The sequence below is a fragment of the Esox lucius genome, chromosome 7 (assembly GCF_011004845.1).
Source record: "Esox lucius isolate fEsoLuc1 chromosome 7, fEsoLuc1.pri, whole genome shotgun sequence".
NCBI lineage: Eukaryota > Metazoa > Chordata > Actinopteri > Esociformes > Esocidae > Esox > Esox lucius.
The window spans coordinates 38,949,327-38,972,751 of record NC_047575.1 but is presented as its reverse complement, the minus strand read 5'-3'; the positions used below and the strand labels follow the sequence as shown (position 1 = coordinate 38,972,751).

At 40.7% G+C, this 23,425-nt stretch overlaps 1 protein-coding gene across 5 annotated transcripts in view; it reads left to right on the top strand.

Annotated features, from left to right (window-relative positions):
- Nucleotides 1-18,897, top strand: part of LOC105030525 (C-type mannose receptor 2) — a 35,913-nt gene extending 17,016 nt beyond the window's left edge. The window contains exons 8-10 of one of the 5 annotated variants that reach the window (XM_020047785.3): nt 15,041-15,198; nt 17,013-17,241; nt 17,469-18,897. In XM_020047785.3, coding sequence (XP_019903344.2) covers nt 15,041-15,198; nt 17,013-17,241; nt 17,469-17,488 — 407 coding nt within the window. In that variant the 3' untranslated portion in view covers nt 17,489-18,897. Of the gene's footprint in view, nt 1-15,040; nt 15,199-15,279; nt 15,589-17,012; nt 17,242-17,468 lie in introns of those variants that run through there. The other 4 variants (XM_034292968.1, XM_020047783.3, XR_004575903.1 and 1 more) reach the window with 4 other exon arrangements.
- The last annotated feature ends 4,528 nt before the right edge of the window (nt 18,898-23,425 follow it).

The following is a 23,425-nucleotide window of genomic DNA, read 5'->3' as shown; positions in this document are numbered from 1 at the left end:
CAACCAATGAATAATCACACAGGAAGGAATTCAAAGCTGGCCAAGCAACATTGCTTAAAATGTGACAAAGTTTTCTAGGAGGGTGGTTTAGTGTGTTGCCAAGGAATGGGCGACTGAAGAAAGATAATGTTAGCACACTCATATTCTCCTGCTTAAACCGGTCTCCCTAATAAATTACACTACTCAAAAAATTTAAGGGAACATGGTATCATCCCAGTATAACACCAAGTAAATTAAACTTCAGGGATATCAATCTGTCCAGTTAGGAAGCATAAGCGATTGTGAACCAATGTTTCCTGTTTTGGTGCAAATTAAAGTGACTACAGGTGCACTGGAGAGGCAACATTAAGACAACCCCCAAAAGGTAATGGTTTTGCAGGTGGTGGCCACAGATAATTGCTCTTTCCTTATACTTCCTAACTGATTCTTCTACAGTTTCGAGTTCTGCTAGTGTCCCTGTCACTACTGGTCATAGGCGCCGATACCGTGGGTGCTCCGGGGCTCGAGCACCCACGAAAATACCGAGCACCCACGAAAATACCGAGCACGAACACCCACGTGTGCCAGACCGCCAGTCCGCCAGTAGGCTACATTCATTTAAAATTAAACTTGCCGTTGGTGATATGTAAAGCGTCTGTCACACTGTGATTGGTTATGTCGATGTTAGTGACAGCGACATAACCAGTCGCCTGCTCCGGGTGCTCCCTATCCACCAATCACAGCGTTTCTCAGATGAAAACGCTTCTTTTTTTAGTGACCCCACTCCCATCCCCCACTATACAGTGCCGTGCGACGTTCGTGTATGTGCGTACTGCTTTCTGTAATCAATCCGTACTGTAATCAAACTAAAATGGACAGATTTGTTATTAAAAAACCAAAACCTATTAATAATTATGCGAGTGTATTGACATCCACCACAAGTGCCCTGTCAGAAGCACATAACAGCGAGGCTAGAAGCAGCAAGACTAGGAGCAGTGAAGCTAGAAGCAGCGAGACTAGGAGCAGCGAGGCTAGGAGTTGCGGTGAAGATGGACGACGACATAAGGGAAGGACATATTAGGCTAGTTGGAAAGAAACATTCTCATGGATAACTTATGACTCCATTAAAAACAAAGTGTGCGTAGTGCGTTTATATATGTATATATAGGTGTATATATAGGTATATATAGGTAACATAAATCGCCACCTATGCTACTGGTAGCATGTGGCAATACGTGTTGCCCATTCAGGTTGCACAGGTAGTCTAGCTGAAAGAGTCTGGAGAGTCTGTGGTGAATGGTATGCTGCGTGCAACATGATCCAGCATGATGGTGGTGCGTCAGTGATGGTCTGGGGAGGCATATCCTTGGAGGGTCGCACAGACCTCCACGTGCTAGCCAACGGTACTCTGACTGCTGTTAGGTATGTCTTTAGACACATCATCAGACCTTACGCTGGTACAGTGGGCCCTGGGTTCCTCCAGGAACAGGACAGTGCCCGGCCTCATGTACCCAGAGTGTGTAGGCAGTACCTGGATGACAAACACATTGATGCCCATTGATTGGCCCTCACATTCCCCAGACCTGAATTGAACTGAGAACCTCTGGGACCTTATGTGTCGGTGCATCCAACGTCGCCAAGTTGCCCATACCCCAACATTTCTTTGACATTTTTGCAAATCTATTAAAAAAATTAATATTCTGACCCCTTCACTCAACACTTTGTTGAAGCACCTTTGGTAGCAATTACAGCCTTGAGTCTTTCAGTTTGATCTCTGATGTGAGATGTTTAATTGTGTGCCAGCCATGACGAAATGTAAATAAGTTGGTAAACCTACCTGCTAACCATAAGGATAGTAACAGAAAAACATGCAATGAGGAAACAAAGGTTAGTAACAGAAAGAGTAGATTCCAATCGTTGTATAAGGCTCTTCTGCGTCTGGCCTTCATACCATTGTGTGTCTGACCAGTTCTGGGGGAGGGGGTTGTACATTGCTCCCTTGAATTTTCGTCTTGCACCATCAAATGAATAAGAAGAAATAATTGTTTCCACTCACTGACTAATTAAAAAAAAATAAGTCTTTAAAATTATATATTTTTCAAATTTCCAATATGAAACTCTTGGATAGATCCTGATTTTGGCAACACGTGTGTTTAGCTAGCTACTGTAATTGCTTGCTGTGTTAACTGAATGAGGTTGACATTAAATAGTTTGCTAAGATAGGCAATACATCTGGAATATGTACCAACTTTTGGTCCCCAAGTTGATGTTTAATCGGAATGTTTGGGTGTAGGCTATAGAACACCGAAGGTGTCACAATCATCAGCTTATGCCGCCATCCTCATGTTAAACCTGGCGTCAAAATGTCAGAACCCAAAGGACAATTACGGGGCTTTGTTACATTGGCAGAGGACACGTCAGGTGTCAAACGTGGTGTCAAGAGCGTCATAATGAACAAGACCATTAGTATGGAATGCCAAAGGGATTATAATCATCAGCTTAAGAGGGCGTCCTCATGTTGATCGAGGATAATATAATGAACAGGACAATTATGGTGCTTTTTCAGGTGTCCGTTGGCAGCCAACATGTCAGGGAAGCACGCGCTTTTTACGTGTCCACTGGCAAACGATAGCCTACGTCGAAGTAGTGTGAATAGAGCAACTATAAAAATAAAAACAGGTTAAAATGAACCTTCTAAATCCTTTCCCTACAAAATATGCTTGTTCATTTGATTCGCAGACAACAGTGAATTACATTTTGAGCTGACTGATGAAAATATGTTATGAAATATATTGTATGATTTTTCAACGAGTCAAAAATGTATGAAATGATACGGTTTCCCACAGCTTGTTTTCCTCCATAATCACTGGTTCTATAGGGTTGAAGATTATTCCATGTGGCAACATGGTTTAATTATGAGCAAGCTAATTAATTCAGACTACCGATAATAATACTAGATGTACACTGTTGAAATGAGTGTCAACCAAAAACAACAGAAGGAGCGGTTCTTATCACTTAGATTAATCAAATATATTTGCTGCTAAATTACACTGATTAACAGTGTGAGGGAGATGGCAAGAGGAAGTTGTCCTCTGGGCTATTCAACATCAAGTAGAGTGGTTCCATTGCAGAATATTTCACTTCGCAGTTTGTTTTGGTCATTGTCCATCTGTAAAGTGAAGCGCCGTCCAATTAGACGGTGCTCACATAGCTTTCAGCAGTGGACAGGAATCAGCATGGGCACCCTTACTGGTCTGCAGCTACGCAGCCCCATGCGGAGCAAACTGCAATGCACTATGGGTTCTGATATCTTTCTGTCAGTATCAGCATTCACTTTTTCAGCAATTTGGGCTACAGTAGCTTATCTTTTGGATCGGACCACACGGGCCAGCCTTCATTCCCAACGTGCATCAGTGAGTCTTGGCCGCCCATGACCCTGTTGCTGGTTCACCACTTTTCCTTCCTTGGACCACTTTTGATGGGTACTGATCACTGCAGACTGGGAACACCCCACAAGGGCAGCAGTTTTGGAGATGCTCTGACCCAATCGTCAAGCCATCACAATTTGGCCCTTGTCAAAGTCACTCAGATCCTTACGCTTGCCCATTTTTCCTGCTTCTAACACATCAGCTTTGAGGACAGAATGTTCACTTGTTGCTTCACCTGTCATTGGTCATAATGTTATGGCTGATCAGTGTATGTTGCTCCAAAACCTGTGTACAGAAAAAATTAAGAGACCACTGCACCTTTTCCTTTCCTTTCCAAGAAAGTCAAAAAGGAAGGTTTTGAGTGAGCAACAGAAGGGTTAAAATTAAGAGACCACTTCAAATTGAATGCTTCTGTTCCTCACTCAAAACTTTACTTTTCAACTTTTTTGGAGCTGTATATTGTTCAAAATTAATAGTTCCTTAAACAGATGCGCAAGCCACTCATGCCATGAGCGCTAATGCACCCATTTACAATAATGGATGCTGGCTTTTGAACTGTGTGCTAATAACAAAACAGATAGTCCCTCCCCTCTTTAGCCTGGAGGACATGGCGTCCACGTTTCACAAAAACAATTTCAACTTCGCCTCAGTCCATCTTAAATGAGTTCAATCTATCAATGATTTAATGTACAGTAGATGATGAGATCTACTAAATTCTTTGCAATTTTACATTGAGAAATGTTATTCTTAAATTGTTGAACTATTTGCCTGTGCAGTCTTTCACAGAGTGATGAACCCTTCCCCATCTTTACTTCTGAAAGACTAATTCTCTCTGGGATATTCATTTTATACAGTCATGTTACTGACCTGTTGCCAATTAACCTAATTTGCTTTGGGAAGCTCCACCAGGTTTTTCTTTTGTAGCGTTACACAATTTTTCCAGTCTTTTGTTGCCCCTGTCATAGCTTTTTTGAAATGTGTTGCTGGCATTAAATTCAAAGTGGCCATGTATTTTTCAAGAAACATAAAATTTTTCAGTTTCAAAATTTGATATCTGGTCTTTGCACTGTTTTTTATTGAATATAGGGGTTAAATGATTTGTGCATCATTGCATCCTGTTTTCATTTCCATTTTACGCAGCATCCCAACTTTTTTTGGAAAACAGGGTTGAACATGTCACATGTAAAATAATGAATTACAAGAAACCAAGCAAACCTAGATCAGCAAGCTGCAATAAAATGTGTTAATTGTGGCTGCCCTCTCAACAATCGAACCCTGGTCACCCACAGGAAAGGCTGTGTCGTTAAATAGCGTAGCGGTTAGAGACTCCCGTTTGACTCCCGTTAACAGTCAAAACACATTATGCCTGAGATTCAGGACAGACAAAAACGTTGCTGGCTACAACCCATTTAAGCTACGTAACAGGAAGCCTAAAATAAAACTGTTCTGGTGGATATTAATATTTCTTCAGGATAGTCAAACACATTGCTGGCTACATGATTCTCTCATCTTTTCACTTGACGAAAACGTCTGTTAGCTTCACCTATATTGATACAGTAGTTATTGTATCAATGTCATTCACGAATGGCTAAAAAGCTGTTAGAACGGCCAGTGGCAAAAGCCATACAGATCACAGATACTATTTGTGGTGGAGGTAAACTTAATAAGAAATGTTACCCTGTTTAACACAATGGTTAATGGTGTCTAACGAAATATTCAAACTCGGCGTGAAGTAAATGTGTGACAAAATGATATAATGTCAGGAGGCTATACCAACACCTAGTAAACTTACAGCTCTGTCGTGTAGTGGTTAACATACGGTCAGTCGGTCATTCATTCATTCGCACTTCTAGGCCGGCTCCGCTTACGCGGTCCGGCAAAAATATAAATTTTTTATGAACTGTACAATTTAGAAGTTTTTTTTACATTTCACTTTTAAAGATTTTTAGGGTTATTGTCATAAACATGTGTCCATCTGTTCATTGGCATAAGGCTTCAAAGACCAACAGTTTTCAGAGGCAATAAACATCACCAAAGAAATCCTCCTCTACTGCATGTTGTCAATCTGACCTAATTCTGATGTGAGTTGTATTATCAAGTGCCAACCATGAGGAAACACAGATTAACTAGAAAAAATGAAGTAAATTACAACCTTCGAATTTAGCCTAGCCTTAGGCTAAATTCCAAGACCATCATGAAACTCAAATGTAAACCTACTTGCTTAACCAGATGTATACAGAAACCCAAGCACACAGCAACATGTTTAACCTATGACCCTTTGAGGCCTTGACAAGATCTGATCTGCATGGCAGATTACGTTCTATGTTGGTTTAGGAACACTCACACTCTCAAACGAGCAACAACAGACACACCACACACATCTGTCTTTCTATCCCTTTGAGGAGCAGAAAAATGGTTCCCCTATTTTTTGGTATCCGCTAATCATTTCACCCTAACCTTAAAATAACCCTAATCTTATTGCCAATAATCTAACCTATCATAAACTTAGCCATAGCCTAATACCTAACTCCTGATTCCTAAACCTAATATAGCAATCCTAAACCACTTAATCACTTATAACACTTAATCTGGAAATAGCCTTTGTTTGGGTGGGCTAAAACACCTTGTACATTGTCAGGTTTTACACTCTTCATACCCACTTGTATAGCAAAACCAGGATGAGTACAACACATACTGTTTGTTTTTCTAAACTTGTAGGGACTTGCTAAATCTATCATTTCCACTAATTTTAAGCTAAAGCTAACCCTAACTTCAATAACTTTAAGATTAGTTTTTCCCTATTGGGGACAATGTTGTGGTGACCTATTTTCAGGGTTTACCATCTCTGTGATGGTTGATCAAAAATATATGAATGTGAACAAACTGGTAACTGTGGTTTTCCAAAAAAAGGGGCGTTTCAATTTCCAGACATATAAATGAAGAGAGCTGGTCTGAGACAGACACAGGCAGTGATACAGTATCAGAGAGAGACCAATCAGGGCGGAGAGACTGTTTAAGAGAAACAGTGAGAGACTGAACAAGGGCAAAGTTTGACTTCTGATGAAGAAACAGTTTACTGAGATAATTACTCACTGAAGGTAGGATGTCATAATTATCAAAATCCTAATATCAATATATTGCATCTTGATACATGACGCTAGGTAGACATGAGAATCCTCTGATCCATCTGTCGAATGTGCGACTGTCAGATTAAATATGTGATTTGATAAAGAATACGGCATTTAAACTGGTACAATTTCATGAACAAACATGATTAATATTTATTTTTGGAAATAAGCAATGAAATGTCATTCAAAGTCTGTTCCAACTGTGAATCGGCTGAATGCTATATGATGAAAGTCAATGCAAAAAAAAATCTAATCAACCAAAAAACAGGGGTTAAGACCTTTTTTTTGACACTAATCACAAAAAAATCTGAGCATGGAAACTCTCGTACAACGTTGTGTACTACTCCCTTCACAGAAGAGAGCAAACTGTCTCTAATCAGAACAGAAAGAGGAGTGGAAGGCCCCGGTGCACAACCACATGACTGTCTATTTTGAGAAACAGACGCCTCACACTGTCCTTAACAGGTAGCTTAATCAAAAAGTACCTGCAAAACACCAGTCTCAGCGTCAACAGTGAAGAGGTGACTCCGGGATGCTGGCCTTCAAGGCAGAGTTGCAAAGTACAAGCCATACTCAGACTGGCCAATTAAAAGAAAAGATTAAGATGGAAAAAAGAACACAGACACTTGACAGAGGAAGAACTCTGCCTAGAAGGCCAGTATCCCTTTTGTTTTTCTTTAGAAGACATTTCGAACTGACCCCAAACCTGAACGGAGGTGTTATTGAATCAGGTTGTAATTGATACACTGAAGGCAGAGTTGTGGATTTACGCGCGATTGTAGTTTATTTCAGCCCCAACTGTCGTGGAAAAACTGTTTCCTTACGATTGGCGTGGGCACAAAATATTGGGATTTATCAAACTGGTGTACGCAACACATACGCATGCTTCTGTTGATAAATCAGACCGATATTATAGTTCTGCGTACGTCAACGACCATGGTCTCCGCCAAAAGAACGCCTACAATTACCTAGAAAAGATATCCTAATTAGCCCTATTGACTATGTCATTTCAGACGATACACGAAACAAGGTGGAGACCAGTCAGAAAAAACGTACAAGAAAATATTTCCCATAATGTGAACTTCAAATAATATTATCTGATATAGAATCTAAAAAGGTGGAATTTTTCGAAAAACGCATCAAGTATCCCTACAAGAAGTCATAAATAGAATATTACGCATTGCAATAAGCGGCTAATAAAATAAAGTGTTCAGAGATCAGAAATCTAATGGAATTGGTCAAGCCCAGTTCAAGTCATGTGGGCCTAGGACTGAGCTGTTCTTTTCGCTACTGAACAAGCATCTGCAGTGGCATACCAGAGTGGGGTTGCGGCGCTCTGCAGTTCGACAGTGTTCCGTATGGTTTCGAGTGAGGACGGTACCGGGTCGTGGCGGTACAGCCGAGGCTGTCTATGAATGGCCCCAGATCTCAAATTGACAAAAAAAAGAAAGAATAAAGAAATTGCCCCTACGTAATAATACATAATAAAGAAATTGACACCTACCTTTGTTTCACAACTTTTTGGGGTCCGCCCTCCAAACCATTAAATCAGCAAACACTGGTGGCTCAAGTTCTGGACACTCCACAAAAGTAATGGATCCGTTAGGGCCCTTAACTTTAGGGCACATGATGGTATGCTGCTGATTTGTGTTTATTTCAATTCAAGACGTATACTTTATACATTGAAGATTGTACCATTTACCATACTGATTATCTGTGTATGTTATTAACATATTGATATATTCATAAAATGTGAGAGTATAATGCATTCTTATAAAATTCCCTCTACACAACAAGGACAAAATGGAAGAGAACTTGGTCGGAGGGCAGGCAGTGGTCACACACAGGTGTCCAAAGTACACAGGCAGAAAAACAGAAGGGACAGACAGGTATCCATGTCAAGGTAGGAGGTCTTAGAGTGTAGGCAACGGTACAAGAGGCCTAATCTGAAACCACAAAACTCTCAGGTAAATGATGAAACTGGTCACACCTAGGTAGGCTGAGAAGAATAAAGATTTGCTAGGAAGTCAACAGGCTTAATATGTCACCAAAAGCAAACAATTAGGGGTGGGCATTTCGATCCCAAAATATCCATATTAAAGATACTACGACTGGTTTTTGAAATTGATTCTAACGTCAATAGGATCGATACCAGTTTCAGTTTCTTTCTTCTAAGTTGTACCCATTTCATCAGAGAAGAACTGTCTCTCTGCCAACAATGTTCCGTTGTCGTGAAAACATCTTAGGTCCTTCTCCAGCTCCACTGCTGTTGCTTGTGACTGTGTACTCAAACAACGAACATGCACAACACGCCACTATGCACATAACTACTATGGCAACAACAATTTGTTTAAAACATAGGAAAACTCACGAGAAGCAACTCTGAGCGGCAAAAAAGGGAGGAGGGAAATACTTCAGATAGACCCCAGATACAGAGTTCACTGGCAGTCTTTTCAGAGGCAATGAATATCCAAGTATATACATAGTAGTCAAATTCATATTTTAGTTTGTTCAGATGTTCAGCATTGGATAATGTTACATTAATGTTGCATACATGAATTACTAACTGTAACTGGTCATCATTACCTGTTACTGTTTCAGATTGATTAAATATAGACATTCAAATATACTGTATTCAGCCCATTGAAACTTATCTAAATGACTTAGTCACCTGTCTGATGCAGGGTGGTCAGGGTGAGTCTGTCAGAATGGACCGTACCATGTGCAGGACACCTGTCTGATGCAGCGTGGTCAGGGTGAGTCTGTCAGAATGGACCGTACCATGTGCAGGACACCTGTCTGATGCAGGGTGGTCAGGGTGAGTCTGTCAGAATGGACCGTACCATGTGCAGGACACCTGTCTGATGCAGGGTGGTCAGGGTGAGTCTGTCAGAATGGACCGTACCATGTGCAGGACACCTGTCTTATGCAGGGTGGTCAGGGTGAGTCTGTCAGAATGGACCGTACCATGTGCAGGACACCTGTCTGATGCAGGGTGGTCAGGGTGAGTCTGTCAGAATGGACCGTACCATGTGCAGGACACCTGTCTGATGCAGGGTGGTCAGGCTCGATAAGGTGAAACCAATAACATTACTGCTCTGATTCACAATGTTGTTTAGTCTGAGACGGCAGTGTTGAAGGAGGCATAGGTTTTGGTACTGTTCCATAACACAAAACAAACAATAAACACATTGTTTAACTAAACAGTTATTATTACTATTAGCAAATGAATCACTTGATGGAAGATCTAATGGAACAGGATGCAGTCACAGAATAGCAACAGTTTCTAAAGACATCCACACTAATGGATGTGCAAGCATCCAATGATAACAAAATAACAGTAAAACACACACCCAGAGGAAGTGCTCCTGTCTTCCATTCACCTAGAGGTGGAGTAGAGGTGTTGTGTCCAAGGCAAGCAGCTGGGCAGGGATGGACAGTGGGACTTTCAGAGCAGACAAGCATCTAAGGAGAAACATATGACACTTCACACAGTGGATAAATCACCGGGGGACATACATGTACATGTAAAAACATTGCAAAGGAGACACAGTCACACGGTTTAGTAAACCATCATGGGTGAGGGTTGTTGTGGGTGTACTCTGCACTGTTATGAAAAACAAGTGTTATTGTCCCACTACCAGAAATGCCAGGCTGGGTTCTATCCTTTCTGTCTTTACCCGTTATTGTCTTTCATGCTAATTAGAATGGTATCTCACCTTGATTAGGAAATGTGTGTATACATTCAATATGAATGACAACAAACTAGGAAAAGCACTAAATAACAGAAACAACACAGAAACAACATCATCATGTATTGACCTATCAACAGTAAAATGAAATGTTCAGATATCCTCCCCAATATCTCTGTTGCATGTAAAACCTTATACCACAACTTCTAGCAGCATGCAAACCCTTATACCACAACTTCTACCAGCATGCAAACCCTTATACCACAACTTCTACCAGCATGCAAACCCTTATACCACACCTTCTACCAGCATGCAAACCCTTATACCACAACTTCTACCAGCATGCAAACCCTTATACCACAACTTCTACCAGCATGCAAACCCTTATAACACACCTTCTACCAGCATGCAAACCCTTATACCACACCTTCTACCAGCATGCAAACCCTTATACCACACCTTCTACCAGCATGCAAACCCTTATACCCCAACTTCTACCAGCATGCAAACCCTTATACCACACCTTCTACCAGCATGCAAACCCTTATACCACACCTTCTACCAGCATGCAAACCCTTATACCACAACTTCTACCAGCATGCAAACCCTTATACCACAACTTCTACCAGCATGCAAACCCTTATACCACACCTTCTACCAGCATGCAAACCCTTATACCACACCTTCTAGCAGCATGCAAACCCTTATACCACACCTTCTACCAGCATGCAAACCCTTATACCCCAACTTCTAGCAGCATGCAAACCCTTATACCACAACTTCTACCAGCATGCAAACCCTTATACCACACCTTCTACCAGCATGCAAACCCTTATACCACACCTTCTACCAGCATGCAAACCCTTATACCACACCTTCTACCAGCATGCAAACCCTTATACCACAACTTCTACCAGCATGCAAACCCTTATACCACAACTTCTACCAGCATGCAAACCCTTATACCACACCTTCTACCAGCATGCAAACCCTTATACCACACCTTCTAGCAGCATGCAAACCCTTATACCACACCTTCTACCAGCATGCAAACCCTTATACCCCAACTTCTAGCAGCATGCAAACCCTTATACCACAACTTCTACCAGCATGCAAACCCTTATACCACACCTTCTACCAGCATGCAAACCCTTATACCACACCTTCTACCAGCATGCAAACCCTTATACCACACCTTCTACCAGCATGCAAACCCTTATACCACACCTTCTACCAGCATGCAAACCCTTATACCACAATTTCTACCAGCATGCAATAATGCAGCAGGTGAACCTGAGGGTACAGACATTTTTATCTGACATCTGACATTTGGCCACTGACATCAGAGTAGCGATTTAATTGATCACTAATTTGGATGTGATATTTGGATGTGGTATTAGAATGGTATCTCACCTTGATTAGGAAATGTGTGTATACATTCAATATGAATGACAACAAACTAGGAAAAGCACTAAATAACAGAAACAACACAGAAACAACATCATCATGTATTGACCTATCAACAGTAAAATGAAATGTTCAGATATCCTCCCCAATATCTCTGTTGCATGTAAAACCTTATACCACAACTTCTAGCAGCATGCAAACCCTTATACCACAACTTCTACCAGCATGCAAACCCTTATACCACAACTTCTACCAGCATGCAAACCCTTATACCACACCTTCTACCAGCATGCAAACCCTTATACCACAACTTCTACCAGCATGCAAACCCTTATACCACAACTTCTACCAGCATGCAAACCCTTACAACACACCTTCTACCACCATGCAAACCCTTATACCACACCTTCTACCAGCATGCAAACCCTTATACCACACCTTCTACCAGCATGCAAACCCTTATTCCACACCTTCTACCAGCATGCAATAATGCAGCAGGTGAACCTGAGGGTACAGACATTTTTATCTGACATCTGACATTTGACCACTGACATCAGAGTAGCGATTTAATTGATCACTAATTTGGATGTGGTTGGTTAAAAAATATAATCCTCCCTCAGATGGACAGTACATTTAGATGGTGATGGTGATTCCTCTTTCCAAATCCTTATTCTCCCACATTACTGTATACATGAAACCAATAAGTGATTAAGGATAGCATGGTAATGAAAGTTTACTTATAAACATTAGACAAATGTTTGAATAACTGAGCAAGAGGAGCAGTGGAAATGGTAGAGGGGGCCGCTGGCGTCTGGGCTGCAGTGACAGGTGTAGTTGGGGATGGGGCTGCAGTGACAGGTGTAGTTGGGGATGGGGCTGCAGTGACAGGTGTAGTTGGGGATAGGGCTGTGTTTATGGATAACTGGCTTCTTTAATAGGTAATCATTTTAAATTGTTGAATGACATTAATAAATAAAAGTTTTAGGGGATTTAATGAATTAAAACATCATCATGGGAACTGCTAGGCAGGAATCATTGACATTATAACGTTAACATAATTAGGAACAACAACATAGCAGTATAGCCCAAAGTAACGTTAGCCTATGGTAAAGAGGTTACAGCGGCAACACAAAATCAATACAAAACCAACCAGTGGCCAAAAATAAATTGAATCCAGGGAGTGCAACAATGATCCTCACTTTTTATTGCGGGCCGGCTCAACTTGACTTGCCTGTTTTTTTAGATTTTGCAGAGCAGGAAAAAGAATGTTAAGCCAACGACGAGTGCTTAAGGACAGCTCTATAAGAATTGTGGCAAAAAAGTGTAATTAATCATCTGACAAACAATACAATTCAGGCTACACTTCAGTAGGCAAGTCAGTAGTTCAGGTAAATAAAGTGGCGCACCAGAGATCCATTGGTAGGCCTTATTAAAATTCTATAATTTCTCATTATAGAAATGTAAAATGGAACTGATGCAATAGCAAACAAAATTTAGACAAGCCACATTTGCCAAATATGGACAACTTTATTACAAATTCATAATGAATTGCTTGATAATAGTTGGGATATATCTGTTCCAAACATGGCATTTTGTGCATTTCTAACTTTTTTCTTTGCGACCTGCTACGGTTGTAGTGTGAAATCCCTAGTGCTTCAGTGCTAATGGACTCTTGAGAGTTGGTTATGAGCTAGCCAGCACAACCAGTTTGTTCTTAACATTTGTAAAAAAAAAAAAATTCAAGTGTAATGCCCTGATTATTGAGGGTAAACTGTTCCAGTCAGTTGGCCCTTTATATTTAAAAGACCTTGCATCATGATGTAACCTTGACATTTTTAAAGGTTGTTGTTGTCTAAAGTGGTTTTGAGAGGTTTGTAAAGCAAGGTGTCCTTGAAAATATACTGGGCAATTTCGCTTAATACATTAAACATGGTCCAACTGAAGTGCAAAATGCAGCGCAGTGGGAAATTATGGAAAATTGTTTCAGAAGATTTACCTATAAATACATATTTTGAAAAGTAAATATTATTTACAGTACATTCCTGTAGTATATGACTTTTATAGCAAGAATCAATAGCATTGATAGTCAAATTATTTGCTCATATCATCTCTGAATTGATTTGTTGCTTAATCTACGTAGGGTGCAGCCATGGACAAAACAATGCATCTTATTATAACGATATCAGGTCAGTAAAGGAAACGCAACATCGTCAGTTCTTACATTACCTGCTTCTAAATACTCGTAATATTTCAATACACATTGATCATTTAAAAAAGCTGTATTTTCGTTTGATCTTTTCAGGTCTGTTCAGCCTTTTCTCATGTTGCACCTGTCAGTATCACTTTGTGAACATGACTAAGACCTGGTCTCAAGCTCAGCTTTACTGCAGAGAGAACTACAGTGACCTGGTCACCATAGGAAATCAGACAGAGATGGATGAGCTCATCAACGCATTGCCTGCTGGTTGGAGGGGACCCGCCTGGATTGGGCTCTATAACATCAGCTGGACGTGGTCTCTGAACGACACACAGTTAGAGGGAAGTGGGTTCTGGGATGTAGGACAACCGGATAATGTAAACGATAATGAATTCTGTGTGTACATGTCTAAGGAGAAATGGAGTGATGCCAACTGTGATGGGGAAAAACATTTTGTCTGTTATGGTGAGTTTACATGTTAGTCAGTGCTTTCATTGTCTGTCTGTCCATCCTTCTGTCTGTCAGTTAGCCGGTTTAATACTACCTGAGTGTCTCGATACTGTCAAGGGTTTTAACATTATTGAAAATAAAATCTTTACATTATTTACGTAACAAAACTGCTACATTTAGAGATAATTTAATTATGTTTACACTGACTGACTATCAACCTTTAAGAAGATCTAGAAGCACCACCTCTCTTTGAAAAGCTCCACCCTGTAAAATGTCACTAGCTACAGGTTGTAAAAGGGGGCATTGCACCCTCAGATAGAAACTAGTGCCCCTTCAGTTTTGTTTCCCCATTTACTTTGCCAGTGGTATATAAATTAGACAGGGTCCAATCAACACGTCTGTTCAACTTGTCAACACGTTACGATCAACACTTCACGATTGGCTCTGCATATATGCACATACAGCTCTGGAAATAATTAAGAGACAACTGCACCTTTTTCTTTCCTTTCCCAAAAAAGTTGAAAAGGAAGGTCTTGAGTGAGGAACAGAAGGGTTAAAACTAAGAGACCACTGCAAATTGAATGCTTCTTTTCCTCACTCAAAACTTTCCTTTTCAACTTTAATGGAAAGGAAAGAAAAAGGTTTTAGTGGTCTCTTAATTTTTTCTGGAGCTGTATATGCTTCTAAATGTTTATACAAAATGTACCAGTCCTGTCATCCTGGCGCCGGGCCTGAACAAAATATTTTTTTTCTCAATAGACGCAAACACCAACAGTTACATCCTCGTCAGAGACCCCATCAATTATAACATCCTGTCCATGAGTTGGACTCAGGCTCAGATCTACTGTAGGACTCAATACACAGACCTGGCCACTGTGACTGATGCAACACTTTCAGCAGTGCAAAATGCCATACTGGTGAGTTCTGGAAACTTATTCAGAATTTTTTTCTGCATTCTGGCCACTTGAGTTAAGAGAATCAACATTTCCCATCAACAGCAACAGAGTTACGGCCAGTCAGGGTTGGTTGTGTGGATCGGCCTGTATAGAGAGTGGAGGTGGTCCGACCAGAGTGGCTCCCTCTTCAGAAACTGGGACTCAGGCAAGCCGATTGGGGCAGGTCCAGGAAAACCACAGGGACAGTTCTGTGGTGAAGTTCAGTTCCCATCTGGACTGTGGAGAGATGACAACTGTGTTAACACACACCCCTTCATCTGCGCTGATGGTAAGAATAAAGTATTTAAATTCCTCTGTTTTTTATATCTGATTAAAATAATGATGTGCCTGTGATTGTGGTCAGGGTAATGATGTTGTGTCTGTGATGGTGGTCAGGGTAATGATGTTGTGTCTGTGATGGTGGTCAGGGCAATGATGTTGTGTCTGTGATGTTGGTCAGGGTACTAATGTTGTGGCTGTGATGGTTGTCATGGTAAGGATGTTATGTCTGTGATGGAGGTCAGGTTAATAATGTTGTGTCTGTGATGGAGGTCAGGGTAATGATGTTGTGTCAGTGATGTTGGTCAGGGTTATAATGTGTCTGTAGTGTTCAGTAGGTTATCTGTTGTTCTTTGTGTCCTACATCAATAAAAAACACATCTATATTCCAAACAGCAGCACCTGCAATAACCCAGAGTACAGGTGAGTTCAGTTTTAACATCTGATTAAGGACTTACCATACATCTGATTTTATTTTTCTATGGTTCTGGGAATCATAGAAATAATTCAAATGTTACACTAGACATAGTGCTTAGTACATCTGCCTTCTTAATTTGAGTAATTTTGTTCTCACGTCAGAGAATTATAAAATTCAAAAGTCTTGAATTTTTTGTCAGTAGGTCATTCATCTTCATTTTGCAAAATGTAATTGTTCTTTTACCATTTTTAACCCTACAGCATGTTCCACCTGATCCATTTGTTTATTTTAGGTCTGAGCAGCTTCCCCTCATGCCTCCCTAATCAATATCAGTTCATCAACATGACTAAGACCTGGTCTCAAGCTCAGCTTTACTGCAGAGAGAACTACAGTGACCTGGTGACCATAGGAAATCAGACAGAGATGGATGAGCTCATTAATGCATTACCTGCTGGTTGGAGTGGACCCGCCTGGATTGGGCTCTATAACATCAGCTGGACGTGGTCTCTGAATAATACACAGTTAGAGGGAAGTGGGTTCTGGGATGTAGGACAACCGGATAATGTAAATGATAATGAATTCTGTGTGTTCATGTCCAATGAGAAGTGGAGTGATGCCAACTGTGACCTGCACCAACATTTCGTCTGTTATGGTGAGTTTACGTGTCTGTCAGTCATTTCATTGTCATTCTGTTCATCTGTCTGTCCATCAATCAGTCCGGAAGCTTTTCTAATACCTGAGTGCTTTGAAACAGTCGAGGGATCTCAAATGTAAATTTTTATTAATTTCAAAGGTTTATTATTCTGTATTAATAAATTTATTTTATTCTATTATAACATACGCTTTTTTCTCAATAGACGCAAAGACCAACAGTTACATCCTCGCCAGGGATCCCATCAATTATAACATAATGTCCATGAGTTGGACTCATGCTCAGATCTACTGTAGGACTCAATACACAGACTTGGCCAGTGTGACAGATGCAACACTTTCAGCAGTGCACAATGCCATACTGGTAAGTTCTGGAAACGTATTCGGATTATTATTTTTTTGCATTCTGGCCACTTGAGTTAAGAGAATCAACATTTCCCATCAACAGCAACAGAGTTACGGCCAGGCAGGGTTGGTTGTGTGGATCGGCCTGTTTAGAGAGTGGCGGTGGTCCGACCAGAGTGGCTCCCTCTTCAGAAACTGGGTCTCAGGCAAACCGATCGGGGCAGGTCCAGGAAAACCACAGGGACAGTTCTGTGGTGAAGTTCAGTTCCCATCTGGACTGTGGAGCGATGACAACTGTGTTAACACACACCCATTCATCTGCAAGTGTGATGGTAAGACCAAATAAATTGGATTCTGATTAGGGTAATGATCAACCTGTTATATCAGATGTTGGGGGCTCTAAGTTGGGGGCTCTAAGTGACTGCTCATGTCACTTATACCTATAACTGGTCCTGGAGTCCAGGGAATTAATGTTGTGTCTGTGAACATGAACGGCAGGGTTTTAAAATTGTGTCTGTGATGGTGATGATGATAATGATAGTTCTTTGTGCCCCAACAGCAACAAAAATGTACCTGTAGCCCAAACAACAAAACCAACTACTATCCAATCCACAACAAGAAAACCAGCTACTACCCAATCCACAACAACAAAACCAGCTACTACCCAATCCACCACATCTACTTCTACCTAATCCTCAACAACAAAACCAAATTCTAACAGAGATCCCTAGTGTATTGTTTATCAAGCGTTTAAGTCAACAATGTGATTCCTTGCTTTGACCTTTGAGTGGTGTGACTGCGGTTATGGGGTCATGGAGATTAATATTCCCAACGATGTCAAGGGTTAAAAGGGTTCATTTCCGGAGTCTTTTAGACTGTGTCTGTTAGGGAGGGGTGGGTTGTATGAGGTAGCCCCCAGGATGTTTAGTTTGAGTAATAAAAAGTGTTTTATGTACATGTTTAATACATGCGTGTGTCAGGTGATTGTTTAGATTAAGGGGCCTAAGTTTCTTGAGATGTCGGGGGGGTCTGGGTTTCTTAGTGTAGGGAGGGGTGATGAGCACTCAGAGAACATTGCATGTTTGATTTTTTTTATCTAAAGTTTTTTTCTCCGGTTTTGGTGGGTTGAATGGCTGGTAAAAACAGAAAATAATAAAATAATATGCAAATACCCTGTTCACAACCCATAACATAAAATGCTAATTTCCGGTTTTGGTCAGCTATGTAAACTCTAACATTGATTGATCCAGCAAAAGGTGTTCAATTTGTTATAGGCTATTCCTATTCCTGTTTTCTAATGCCTCTTAATATCAAAGTAATCTAAAAGCCTTCAGTTATCAGATTACATTATTGGGTTTGAGTAATCGAAAAGTTTCGTTACTGATTACAAATGTGGACTGGTAACTTGTAACTGAAATGGATTACATTTAAAAAGTAACCTACCCAACCCTGCATATCAATGACTGGGAACAGACCCGAAGATTTAAAAAATATGTCTTCAACTCAGGCATACTGTGCAGAAAATATGCAGAAAATATTTCTCCTTAAACCCTTAAGGCTTAAATGATATAGTCATTGTTGTGTTTAACTGATATAACTATTGTGGTGTATAATTGATTTAATGGGTAACTGTTTATGTATGTTGTTTGAGAAAATAACCTGATATTTTCTTTTGAGATATGTAACTGACCTTATGATGCAAATTATTGAAAGGAAAGTGAATGACACATCCAAAACTTTTGTTAATGCTGAACGTTTGAAAAGAATGGAAAAAATCTTGGATCATGTGCATAACTGTGCTATGGCTAAGAAATGGGAAGAGTTGATATTGCATGGTGTAGAGGGGCGACTAGAAATATTATTATCTAAGGTTTTACGTTTTTGTCTTTGAACCATCAGTGACATAACGTCTATCATTTATTTTGTTTGTATTCTTACATAATCGGTGTGGGTTTTAAAAATACAGAATCATATGCCTGTAACTGTAATTGAAGTATTCAATGTCATTAATTATTGTATAACTGAGAATGCAGTGTTACCACTGTGCAGGCTGGTGGTGGTGGTGTAATGGTGTGGGGGATGTTTTCTTGGCACACTTTAGGCCCCTTAGTGCCAATTGGGCATGGTTTAAATGCCATGGCCTACCTGAGCATTGTTTCTGACCTTGTCCATCCCTTTATGACCACCATGTACCCATCCTCTGATGGCTACTTCCAGCAGGATAATGCACCATGTCACAAAGCTCGAATCATTTCAAATTGGTTTCTTGAACATGACAATAAGTTCACTGTACTGAAATGGCCCCCACAGTCACCAGATATCAACCCAATAGAGCACAGGTGTCAAACCGGTTCCACGGAGGGCCGAGTGTCTGCAGGTTTTTGCTCTCACTTTGTACCTGATTGATTAATGAGTTCACTAATTGGTTAATTTCTACCCCCACCTGGTTGTTCAGGTCTGACCTGGGAACCAATTTAAAGGAAAACCCAAAGACCTGCAGACACTCGGCCCTCCGTGGAACCGGTTTGACACCCCTGCAATAGAGCAATATGTTGCAGTATGTGCGAAAGGTTTTTGTCGGCACACACATATCTTCACAAAAACTGATGTAAGATGTCACAGTGTCAGTGAGTTGGTGTAGGTCTGTGGCTGCAGCCTCAAAGACACTCCAATCAGTAGAATCGAAGCAGGCTTGTAATTCCTCCTTAGACTCATTGGTCCATCTTTTTACAGACTTGACCAAAGGCTTAGCAGATTTAAATTTCTGCCTGTAGGTCAAGATAAAATGAACCAAACAGTTATCAGAGAGTCACAAAGCTACACAGGGGACAGAGCGATTGGCATCTGATCAGCCAGCTGTAGTAACGCCTCACTAACACAAGCCTGAGGCTGAATGTACACAGCCACCAGAATGAAAGAGGAAAACTCCCTTGCTGAATAAAACGGTTTACAGTAAATTAATAAAGTCTCTAAGTGAGGACTGCATGATTTTAGCATCCAATCTTCGTTTATGTAGAGACAGAGACCGCCTCCCTCTCCACCTCCTTTACTGAAAACGTGCGGGTGAGATTAAATCCCGGTAGGTGAATTGCGCTGTCCCGGATGTCCTCGGAGTGTCTGGATTCAGTGAAACAGAGGGCAGCAGATCTGCAGAAGTCCGAGTTAGTTCTAATGAGGAGCTGCAGTTCATCCACATTGTTTGCCACAGAGCGAACATTCGCCAGGTGCATTGACGGAAACGTTGTGCGAATGCCCCGCTGTCGCAGCCTAACCAGCGCACCTGCTCTTTTTCCCCGTCTACATCCCTGTCTCCAACCATAGAGCACAGCTGCACCTCCAACTAGCAACTCCAGGAAAGTCACATGATTGATCAAAAGCGGTGGAATAGTATGCACAATATTTAAGAGCTCCTCTCTGGTAAATGTGACCTGAAATGGACACCAGAAAACAGCACACGAAAAGCAATACGGAGCAAAATCTAGAGGCAGCCATCGCCGGTTCCATCTTAAAGATCTTGAAGTCACGATTCATGAAGCATTTGTCGGCTCGTCTTGCAAATTTTTATTCCATTGCGGTGTTTACAGTACGTCAGCTCGCAGAACAAATCGGGGGTGACTAAAAACATCCAGGGCTAGAGCCCCGAAAGTCCGGGTCTAGTGACCCCGCTGACTCTCTCACACACACACAAACACACACACTTGTTTCCCTTAATTTTAGTATTGTTTGTTTTTATTTTTGTCTCTAGTGGCTATTATTTTTTACTATTTCAGAAATGTCTACATGTAAATGCTTTAATCATTTTAACTTAAAATCTCTTTTTCCCTGTAATGTCTTAATAGTCAATTATCTGACCCAGGAAGATGTCATGGTGTTTGTGAACAAAAATCTAAATAAGCATACCATAAAAAAAAAAAATATATAATAATTGATGTGACTGGCAGGGCTTAGAGTCTGCCATCTTAAATTCCAAAAAGTTACTATTCTATTCTATTTGTTTTATGAATAGCAAATGCCTCCTGCCTCTTGAACCATGACAAGTCAGTTGTTGTTATTTTCTGTGTCAGGTCCTGACTATAGAGGAACCTAGTGTGATAGTTAGGGCCTCAGAGGGGATGCCTCTAGTCATCTCTATGGGTTTCTAGTGGTGATATTCAGGGCCTGACAGCAGGGATGCCTCTAGGCATCTCTATGGGTATCTATTGTGATGGCTAGGGCCTCAGAGCTGCCTTGCGGTAGCTCTAACTGACATACAGTCTTGGTTGGTGTCTTGCCTTTGGTTTCGTTTGGTCTGAGTTTGGAAAGAAGTACATTAAAGGATGTATTTCTGCTCTGGCCTGACAGGAAAACAAAGAACTTTCAGTACATGATCAAAGTGCCTGTACACATGTTAGCTGAGATATTGAACATTAGACTTGAGTTTCAATGACAACAAATATTAGACAACCTATTTTTTCCAAGGAAAACTGACAACAACTGATGAAAATGAGACCAGATGTCTAGGGGAAAGCAGTTAAGTTTAGTAAAACTATTACAATTTAACAAATCTTGCCTTACAGTATATTTTGCAATCCTTTCAATGGTCTATGTTCTGTAATTATAAACCATTATTAAATCCAGCTTAATATACTGATTAATTGGCAAGCTCTTGTGGACCAACCCACAACTTAAGCCATAGCTGATGGCACTTTTGTTGCCGATATAAAAAACGGACAAAAATAAAGTAGTTTGCTTCCAAAAAGTAGGTGAAATATTATATTTGTCAACCTGTATGAAGCTTGTTTTGTTTTCAGGCTGTTATTGCATTGCTCCTGGGAAATATAACTCTTCCCATCAGCCGTTCACTAGTTGGGCAGATTCATTCAACCATATTGGAGCCCGAAAGAGGCACCAATCTAACTAAAGATGAGAACGATCAAGCCAACAAACCAGCTTTATGAAAACAGTAACAAAATACATTCAGTGACCACTTGATTAGGTGTCCCTATGTAGTACCAAGTAGGACCCTCAAATCAGACTGATTTTTTTGCGGCATGAATTCCATTTGGTGCCAGAAACATTCCCTTGGGATTTTGATCCACGCTGACTATATCATCACACACTGACTGTAGATTTTCCGGGCAACACATATACATTCTGCTGACCTCCTATTCCTTCTCATCCCAAAGGTGCTTTATATATTTTGTCCATCTACTCCTATCTAAATCATTGATAATAAAATGCAATGCAACATCCATTAACAACTGTTCATTTATGTGATTCAATTGGACCTTGTCTCCTCAAGCTCTGGTGAAAAACAATGATCCATTCTGCTATTAAATATACACTTTCAGACAACCACCATTAAATACAGCCTTTCAGCCCACCACTATTAAATATACCCTTTCAGCCAACCACTATTAAATACACCCTTTCAGCCAACCACTATTAAATACACTCTTTCAGCCTATCATTATTAAATATACCAATGCAGCCCACCACTATTAAATACACCCATTCAGCCCATCATTATTAAATATACCCTTTCAGCCCACCACTATTAAATACACCCTTTCAGCCCATCATTATTAAATATACCATTGCAGCCCACCACTATTAAATACACCCATTCAGCCCATCATTATTAAATATACCATTGCAGCCCACCACTATTAAATATACATTTTCAGCCCAATACAATTTTATATAGAGATGTATGGTGGCTAATGTTGTTTTTTCATGTATGGAAATTGCTTTAGACAAGTTGCAATTTGTGAAATTCAACTTGCGTGACAAACCAGACATTATGAAATATCAAAATGATCAGTCTTTTCTTTACCAGAATGCAAGAAAGCTAGCTAAAACGTTCTAGTAGACACTTCAGATGAGACCAAGATCTGTCACTTGTAACACAAAGAGAAAGGAAATATAACTGTCATGAATCCAGCATCTTGAGCCTGTTTTTCCAGTGTTTTGTTTTTGCTCTAACCCGAAGTTTTTCCTGAGTTTCCTGAACACATCCCAGCTGAGTCTCCAACCACTTACACCTGCTGCGATCTGCACACCCGATCCTGATTACTATTGCCTGCACCATATAAGCCGCGACCAGACATCCATTCCCTGCCGGATCGTTAGCGTAACCAGTATGTTTAGCTCTCTTATAAAGCTTCTAGTTTTTGTCTCCTTGCCTGTCGCTAATCTGCCGCCGGTTCCTCTGTCTACCGTTACTCACCTGGATTGTCACTCACACCTGCCTGGCTGCCTACTTCACTGCAGCACATTTGGATCAGCACAAAAACCTCCAGTCTTCCAGCCTCACTCCCTGCCGACCAACTGGACCTAATCATTTTCCGCATTCTAATTCCAATTAAATACCTTGTATTTCCTACTTACCTCGTCCTGGTCTGCTTTTGAGTTCCTGGACAAGACATATCGTGACAATAACGTCACAAAATAGTTAGGTAGCCTATATTTGGGGACCTCTAAAGCCTTGTCATTACAAGTAAACCATTGTTTATGTACTCTGCCATTGTGTCCTTC